The 8,703-nt window shown below is 49.4% G+C and overlaps 1 protein-coding gene across 6 annotated transcripts; it reads left to right on the top strand.

Annotated features, from left to right (window-relative positions):
* The first annotated feature begins 855 nt into the window (after positions 1–855).
* Positions 856–8,649, top strand: REC8 (REC8 meiotic recombination protein). Of its 6 annotated transcripts, none has more exons than XM_043980026.1 (20): positions 856–1,551; positions 1,742–1,912; positions 3,369–3,437; positions 3,649–3,791; positions 3,984–4,059; positions 4,779–4,899; positions 5,231–5,315; positions 5,457–5,536; positions 5,752–5,896; positions 6,051–6,126; positions 6,225–6,316; positions 6,544–6,626; positions 6,803–6,943; positions 7,329–7,392; positions 7,527–7,678; positions 7,773–7,821; positions 7,903–7,969; positions 8,085–8,210; positions 8,306–8,412; positions 8,515–8,649. In XM_043980026.1, exons 2-20 carry the CDS (start codon positions 1,857–1,859, stop codon positions 8,604–8,606), a joined length of 1,824 nt encoding a protein of 607 aa, XP_043835961.1. In that variant the 5' UTR covers positions 856–1,551; positions 1,742–1,856; the 3' UTR covers positions 8,607–8,649. The 6 variants fall into 6 exon arrangements, with proteins under 6 accessions (XP_043835961.1, XP_043835959.1, XP_043835962.1 ...); XM_043980024.1 differs by having other exon boundaries at positions 856–1,591; XM_043980027.1 differs by lacking the exon at positions 6,803–6,943 and having other exon boundaries at positions 856–1,591.
* The last annotated feature ends 54 nt before the right edge of the window (positions 8,650–8,703 follow it).

The raw sequence follows: 8,703 nt of genomic DNA, 5'->3' as shown, positions 1-8,703 counted from the left end.
ACTGGGTGGACTCTGGGACAAAATTATGGAAGGACACAGGCACAAGATAGGGTTTGATCTACGTGGTTAGAGGGAATACCTCAGTGGATGAAACCGCGGATTCACTGAAATATGGGAATACAGATGGACATTACATGAATTGGCATAACTACTTTCCCATGGCAGGAATGGGTTAAGTATTGTGTTGGTTTTTCTCTCTCTGACACATCCCACTGACCTTGCAATCATCCCTCTATCTCTGGCAGTTACAAGGCTCCTCCTTTCCTTCTCCCTCAATCAGCTATTCATTTGGCTCTTTACTATTTGTTTCATTTCTACGTCAATTCAAGACAGTTATCAAGCACTTTACTGCACAAAAGGATTATTCAAAGGTCAAGATGTATTATGAATAGAATGAGTAGGACACCCACCCTGGAGATTACATTATGATAGATTCTACAGGGTCTCAAATAGAGTAACTTTGCAGGGCCTGGTCCCTTAATCTTTAAAATCCCGAGTACAGATGCTAGCATTGTCAACTGTGGTCATATAAATACTTTTCAGTCGTAGTTAGACTAAATTTCTTGAGGACAAGCCAGAGTGTTTGTTTGTTGTATACCTGGAAGTTGGAGCTTTAATAAATGCTTTTTGATGTATGGGTTGCCCATTATTCTCAGTGCCCCCCATGAGTTACTGAACACATCGCGGGATTCTCGGTAATAATTAAGTAAATTCCTGATGTGGGGCGAAGGAAAGGGCACGAAGCGACATTCCAGGGGCCAACCACAGACGGCATCCAACTGTCCTTCGCTTCTCTATTGGCTGAGAAGGATTTGTTACCAGGGTCCGCTGCTCCAGGCGCAGGAAACAGCCATTCTGCGCTCCTATTGGTCAGTCAGGCCTCTACCCAAATGTCTGGAACCTCAGTTCTGTCACTAGGCTGGGGAGCTGGGGGTGGGGAAGAAGGAATGCAAGAGCAGAAGCTGATTGGTCAGCCCACTTAATTTAGTCCTCCCGAGGAGCATTTCTGATTGGTCAGCACGCTGCATCCAGGGCTGCCGACCGCGGGCTGCTGAAGAGAGTCTGAGGTTCAGATCTGGAAGCTCTAAGGGAAGCGAATGCTGCTTCTTGGCATCTGTACCTGATTGGCCGTTCCCTGGAGGACCACCATCCAATCAGGAGAAGTCTGAAGAGGGAGGGAGCGCGCCCCCTGTAGTCTGCATCCATCTAGTGGACAGGTCGGACCAGGGAATCTTGCTGCGAAAGTCTCCCTGCACTGTGCCTCGACTCAGCTCCGGGACAGTCAAACCCCACTGCACTGGGGTCGGGGGGAGAGTCTGTTGTTAAGGGCCGGGGATCCACTTTCCTCCTGGTTTCCTACTGGGCCTGAGCATCAAGAGGTGGCACACAGGACTCCCCACCTCCCCTCCTGGGGCCGAGGCTGCCCCGCTGCCCCCGCAGGATTTTCTCCCACGAGGCAGTGTCTCCCAGCCAAAGCCCCCTTGGGGGTTCGGAGTGACCGGCCGGGGCCAGATTGGAATACTGCCACGCCTGACTTCATCTCCAAGGAGTGTGAGAAGCCACTTCCCTGTCCTCTAGAAGTCAACCTCTAGTCAGTAAATATATCTATCCCCGCCCCCCCCACCCGCGTTTTATCCCAACAACTCTATGTATCTATAGATTATACACCTATTCGCTGTTTTCTTTAGTTATATCTACCTCTTGATAATCTATTTGTACGCCCAAATCTTTATTGAATTAGTGGGGAGAGCCTCCTAGGTAACTCATTGCTGCTAAGGATCCAAGAAACACAGCCCCCTTAAAAGGTTTTGAGTATACGTTCAGAAAGTTGGTGGACAGAAGACTGCAAAGTGAAGATGTTCTACTACCCAAACGTGCTTCAGCGCCACAGTGGCTGCTTTGCCACTATTTGGTGAGGGGGTGAAGGGAGTGAAGGGGGTGGGGTGGAAGAGAAAGACCCGAGAGTCCAGAGACTAAGATTCTTGCCCCCAGCTTTCTGCCTCTAACTCTCTACTATACTTTTTTTCTTTTTCTTTCTTTCTTTCTCTCTTTCTTTCTCTTCCTTCCTTCCTTCCTTCCTTCCTTCCTTCCTTCCTTCCTTCCTTCCTTCCTTCCTTCCTTCCTTCCTTCCTTCCTTCCTTCCTTTCTTTCTTTCTTTCTTTCTTTCTTTCTTTCTTTCTTTCTTTCTTTCTTTCTTTCTTTCCTCTCTCTCTCTCTCTCTCTCTCTCTCTCTCTCTCTCTCTCTCTCTTTCTTTCTTTCTTTGTGGGACAATGAGGGTTAAGTGACTTGCCCAGGGTCACACAGCTAGTGTCAAGTGTCTGAGGTCGAATTTGAACTCAGGTCCTCCTGAATCCAGAGCCAGTGTTTTATCCACTGCGCCACCTAGCTGCCCTCCAAAAGTGTGTGCTACTATACTTTTTTTTTTCCCTGCCTCTAACCCTCTCTGTGACTTGTGCCAAACGTTTTTGGTTTTTGTGAGGCAGATGAGGGTTCAGTGACTTGCCCAGGGTGTCTGAAGTCAGATTTGAATTCAGGTGCTCCTGAATCCAGGGCCAGTGCTTTATTCACTGCATCTCCTAGGTGACCCAAACCACTAATTTTTTTTTTGAGGGGCAATGAGGGTTAAGTGACTTGCCCAGGGTCACAGAGCTAGTGTCAAGTGTCTGAGGCCGAATTGGAACTCAGGTCCTCCTGAATCCAGGGCCAGTGCTTTATCCACTGTGCCACCTAGCTGCCCCTAAACCACTAATTCTTTAAACCAGTTTCCTCATCTGTAAAGGAGGCAGTTGAACTAAATCTCTAAAGGGGCCTTTTTGGGGAGGGGGGAGGGAAGGGAAGGTGGGAGAAAAATTTGGAACTAAAAATCCTATGAAAACAAATGTTGAAAACTATCTTTACATGTAACTGGAAAATAATACTTTTATGATCAAAACAAACAAAAAAATACCTTGGGGCAGCTAGGTGGCACAGTGGATAAAGCACTGGCCCTGGATTCAGGAGGACCTGAGTTCAAATGCAGCCTCAAACACTTGACACTTACTAGCTGTGTGACCCTAGGCAAGTCACTTAACCCCCGTTGCCCTGCAAAAAATAACAAAAACAAAAACAAAACAAAAACTCACTGGTCCCCAAAAGTCATCTCTGGTTCCCAAGAGTGCTACTGACTGACCTCATTTATTATTAGCTAGCCATAATTAATTGATATTAATTACCGAAAAAATAGAGGGGCCTTTCCATCTGTAATATTCTGTGAGCTTGGTAAGGGAGCACCCTCACCTCTCCAAGGCTTCCCCACTAGGTTGGTTCATGTGTTTGACATTTTAGAAACCATAAATGTTACTGATTCTTCCACTCCTGTCTACTCTAGGCTGGCAGCAACAGGTGGCACGAGGTTAGTGAAACGTGAATACCTGAAGGTGGATGTGGCGGAGACCTGGTAAGAGCCCCTGCAATGTGGGGCGGAGTGGGGAGAGAGGAGGCAGAAGAAAGTAAATATTCGAGATTAGTACTGTCACTACTCAGGGACTAAGGTGGGGGAGGAAAAATGTGGGAAGATGCTGGGACAAAGAATAGAGTGGTTGACGGCTCGAGGCAGGGACATTGGTAGTCATTTGGAGATTCACCAGGTAAGGCTGTTGCTCCCACAGTGAGAAGATCCTGCAGTACATTCTGGTGCAAGTAGAGCCACCTCTGCCAGGTGTCCCCAGGCCCCGATTCTCCCTTTATCTCTCTGCCCAGCTCCAGTTTGGTGTTATCCGTGTCTATTTCCGCCAGTGCCAGTACCTCGTGGGTAAGGTAGCAATGGAGGATGAGGATGGTGGAGTCAGGGAGATGAGGCAGGTCACCTCAGAAAGCAAAGGGCTGGCTGGGTTGAGAAAGTTGAAGGGCAAGAGGGTCATGGGAGGAGACACATGGGCTATGGGGAAGGCAAGGCACAGTTTGTCCTCTGCCTTCTCACTTTGTGTCCTTGCCTATCCCACAGAGGATATCCAGCACATCCTAGAGCGCCTACACAGAGCCCAACAGCAGATCCGTATTGATATGGTGGAAACAGATGTGTGAGTACTTGACCCCAGGGCCAGGGATGTGGAACTTTTCCCAGCTCAACCCTAGCCCCCAACTCCTTTCATTTCCAAGTGTGTCCTACTATACTTTTTTTTCCTCCTGCCTCCGACCCTCTCTGTGACTTGTGCCAACCATTTTTGGTTTTTGCAAGGCAAATGAGGGTTCAGTGACTTGCCCAGGGTGTCTGAGGTCAAATTTGAATTCAGGTGCTCCTGAATCCAGGGCCAGTGCTTTATCCACTGCACCACCTAGCTGCCCCAAACCGCTAATTCTTTTTTTTTTTTTTGAGGCAATGAGGATTAAATGACTTGCCCAGGGTCACACAGCTATTAAGTGTCAAATGTCTGAAGCCACATTTGAACTCAGGTCCTCCTGAATCCAGGGCCAGTGCTTTTATCCACTGTACCACCTAGCTGCCCCTAACTCCTTTCATTTCTATCCCATGTCTGCCTCTTCCTGACCATAGTTTTGGTCTTACCCTGGTCCATCCTTTCCCTCTACTTTTTTTTTTTTAAAGGGTTCCTTTTTTGTTTGGTTGGTTTTTTTTTGGGGGGGGGGGGGAGGAAACAATGAGGATTAAGTAACTTGCCCAGGGTCACACAGCTAGTAAGCGTCAAGGTCGATTTGAACTCAGGTCCTCCTGAATCCAGGGCTGGTGCTTTATCCAGTGTACCACCTAGCTGCCCCCTCCCTCTAAGTACTTCTCACACAGACCCGGTCTCTTACTGGCTGACCCCTTGACCACAATGGAGGCCTTGGAAGATGCCCCTGACCCTTTCTTTGGAGTGATGGCCATTGACCCATACCTTCCTAGTCCCCTCAGCATCCCACAGGTATGTATGAGATTTGTGGGAATACCACACTAGCCTCCTCATTGTTGGTGGTGTCTAACTGCCCGGGGTGAGGAACCAAGTACTTCTCGGTACAGATATTCCCGTATCCAGGGATGGGATAGTGCTGTGACCTTGCCTAAAGCCACCTAGGCAACACCTAGCTAGTCATTTTCTATGTGGAATATAAACCCATTATGAGTTATTTGGTGGCATATGTAGGTTTGACATTGGAAGAAAAGGTGCTTAGGGGAGGGAACTTGAGTAGTTTCTGTTAAGTACCATTTGGAAATCAGCGGGAAGCCCACGACTAAACCATATGCTTTGCCCAAAGGTTCGACACCTCCTGGAAGCCCCAACCCCTGAGAGGATTGCTAAAGAGAGCCCTCCTCAGGTCTACCCTCAACCCAGGAAGTCAGGTGAGCAGTTTTCCTGGTTCCCATGGGGCCAATTAGGTGGCCAGAGAAATCATCTTTCTGGGAAGGGACATAGGAAGGCACATAGGGTTATGGAACTATGAAGCCCGGAGGAGTGGTACTGACGTCATCTCCTTCTCTTAGACAAATCCCCCATCACTGTCCCGCTTCCTGAAACCATCACCCTTCAGGAGGTAGAGCCAATCCACGTGCTGCGCATCGAGGTAAGCAGGATACTGGAATTGGGAGTCTAGAAACGGAGGGCAATCATTTCCCTTCCCTAGACTTGAGAACAGCCACAGGCCCCTGAATTGCCACATCCTCCCACCCATTAATGGGCTTTTCCTAGTTCTCTCATGGACCTAGTCCCAATTGCTATCTCCTTGGCTCTCTTTTCCCTACCAATGTGCTTATTTTGTCCAGGGTACTGTCTCCACAGGGTGAGAAGGACCTACCAGAAATCTCGAATCATGACCTGGACCTGCTGATGGCTGCAGAGGATGAAACTATTTTGTCTGAGGAAAAGGCCAAGATCCACCCTTCCCAGGAGCACCTCAGCCCCCGAATACATCCTGTCCCAGATGGTCAGCTCTTTTGCAGGGATAGGGATGGGAGGACAGTCTTAACTGACGTTAGAAAGGAGGAAAAGGGAGTACTTTTGAACCATCTAATGATGAGGTGGCTGACGGGAAGGAAATCATTCCATCCCATCCCCTCTACCTTCTGTCTCCCTCTCAGCTGGAGAGTTGGTGGAAATTCCCCGAGTCCCTGAGCAGGAAATCATCCCTAGGCTGTCTCCCTCACCTCCCCCACGGTAATCCGGGCAGAGCAGGATTTCATTTCAGAAGCTGAGTGATTGTGGGAGTGGGTGGTAGTTCAAAGCCAAGGTCCAATTCTTTGCCTTGCCTCCAGGATCCAAGAGGTGGCAGAACCCTTCTTAGAGAAGGAACTAGTCCCTGAAGAGCCTGGGTTACCAGTCCCAGAGGAAGGTCCTCCACCCCAAGGTGAGTGGTCAACCCTGTCTTTTCACTGCCTCTCAGTTTCCAAAAGCCTAATATTCTACCACTTTGGCTCTCTGGGGAAGTTCTCCTTCCCAGATACTTAAAAGTACTTAAAAGTCCCAACTCTCTCCAGCCCTACCTATACTTCAGGGAGTTGGGACGGGGTTTAGTATTCCAAGGGTGGCCAAGGTCTGGGGGTAGAAGCACAATGCCTGTGTTGCTCTTGGCAGAAGAGATCCCAGACATGGAGCTGCTTCTGCCTCGTATGCCCAGCCTTTTAGAGTCTCCTGTTCGGGTCCCCAGCAGCCCTGAAGTAAGTATTACACCCCACCCTCATCCCCAAGCCCTTGCACACCCCGCCTCTCCTTTCCCACTTGTTCAGCCTTCTTTAACCCTTTTTGGGGAGCTTCTATTAAGAGTCTTGAGTGAATCTGGGTCAGGCTAGTAGGTAAACTACAAGGCTAACAGATACCATTCCCCACAATACAGCTGATTCTCTCAGAGTTGTCCCTACCACCTCAGCCTCCACCTTCCCGTCGCCGGCTCCAGTTGTATGATGAGGTGACCCAGATTACTGCAGAGGAATTCCAAAAACAAGTTGTACAAACCCATGCCCATACCTGGGACTGTGTGAGTATAGGGCAAGACTCCCGTTGGGCAATGAGAGAGGTCATGGGACTGCAGGGCTTTCAGGTGATGAAAGAAGGGGATAAGAATTGAGAATCTAAGAGAAAGGGCAACATAGAGCAGCTTCAGTCCCATGCCAGACGATACGGTGGAGGTAGTAATACGAATATTCTCTCTGTGATAAGCCTACCATCTGAAGACAGTGGGGGCAGAGGAAAGATCTGGAGCTGAAGGATGGGGCTCAGATGTCACCTCTGCCACTTACAACTTCTATGATACTGGGAAAGTCACCACCGCTCTGGGCTTGATTCCTCAAGGAGGAGACTGGACTAGGTGATAGAAGCCTTTTAAGCTTTAATGCTGTCACCTTCCCTTCTCTTCAATACAGCCAATGGTGCAGCCTTCCAGTCAGATGAAGAGCCCTGCAGAGCTGTTGAGAACCCCAGTCTATGGTAAGTGGTAGAATAGGGTTGGGGGATGATAATGGAGAGCTCACCCTCCACCTTACACATATGTGCAACCTAGACCTTAATCCCTCTACTCCCAGAACACAAATTCCCATCCAACCTCTCTCCTTTTTCCCCAGCTGGATGGCTCCACCCAGAGCTACTAAGTCTCTGGACTCGCTGTGCCCGGGTCCCTCCAAAGGAGTTCCAATATCGGCAACCCCAAGAGCCTGAATCTGTAGTTGAGCAGTTAGAGGAAAGGAGAAAGGCTGAGACAATCAGTGAAATAGAGGTGCCTGCTCAACTCTACTCATCACAAAATGATCCCTCCAAATCCTGCTTTACCTGGAAATGTTCATCACTGTCCCCCTCTCTCTCACCCTTAGACTCTTCGAGATGCCCAAGAGCCCAGTGGTCCCCTACTATTGTCTTCAGGTAAATCTTGGGAGAATGGGAGTGAGTGGAAATGATGACATTAAAGGGACAGACCCTCTCAGACCATTTCCTCCACAACAGAACTCTCCTTGGAGGCTACTGAGGAAGAGCGGTCCCGCCTCAGTTTCATTCCTCCTGAAGAGAGGTGGTAAGAGACAAGGACATTAAGGGAAGAAAGCATGGTGGGAGGGGAGAAAAGAGAACCTTGCTCTTCTGTTGCCACTATGACTACCACCTCCCAGGTGACACCTGTGTCCTCCAAGGGGCTTAGGTGAGGCGGAGGTGGAGGTGCCTGTGCTGCCTGTGGTCCCTGAGCTACCAGAACAGCCTGAACTCCCCTTGCAATTGGCCCCAGATCTGCAGCTCCTCTCACCAGAGGCTGTGCAAAGGTACTGATGGGAGCAGAGAGATGAGAGGGGAAGGATGTAGCCTACAGTAAGTGCAGAAAGCTCTGTGGTACTAAAGTGTTTCTTTGCCCCCACAGGGCTATTATAATGGAGTTACAGGCTTCGGGAGAAGTAGATTTCAACAACCTGATTCCTCCCTTTGCTCCCCGTCGGGTGGCTGCTCGGGTCTTCTACTTGCTCTTGGGTGAGCTGAGGGTGTGTGGAGGGAGCCATGGGCAGAGGGAGCAGGGTGGCCAGGCTCAAGAGCTTCCCCTATCCCAATCTACTCACTTTCCATCCTCTTCAGTGCTGTCAGCACAGCAGGTTCTGTATGTGGAGCAAGAAGAGCCCTATGGCAGCCTCCTCATCCGTCCAGGACCTCGGCACCACCACCATTAGAGAGGACCGTCTCTTTGGATGTGGCAGAAGACCGAACATATTCAACTGCTGTGTGATAAACCCCTTTCTCACCTGCCTCCTGTTTCTCTGTTCCCCA

The sequence above is a fragment of the Dromiciops gliroides genome, chromosome 2 (assembly GCF_019393635.1).
Source record: "Dromiciops gliroides isolate mDroGli1 chromosome 2, mDroGli1.pri, whole genome shotgun sequence".
NCBI lineage: Eukaryota > Metazoa > Chordata > Mammalia > Microbiotheria > Microbiotheriidae > Dromiciops > Dromiciops gliroides.
The sequence above is the reverse complement of the archived record's forward strand: the minus strand, read 5'-3'. Positions and strand labels throughout refer to the sequence as shown.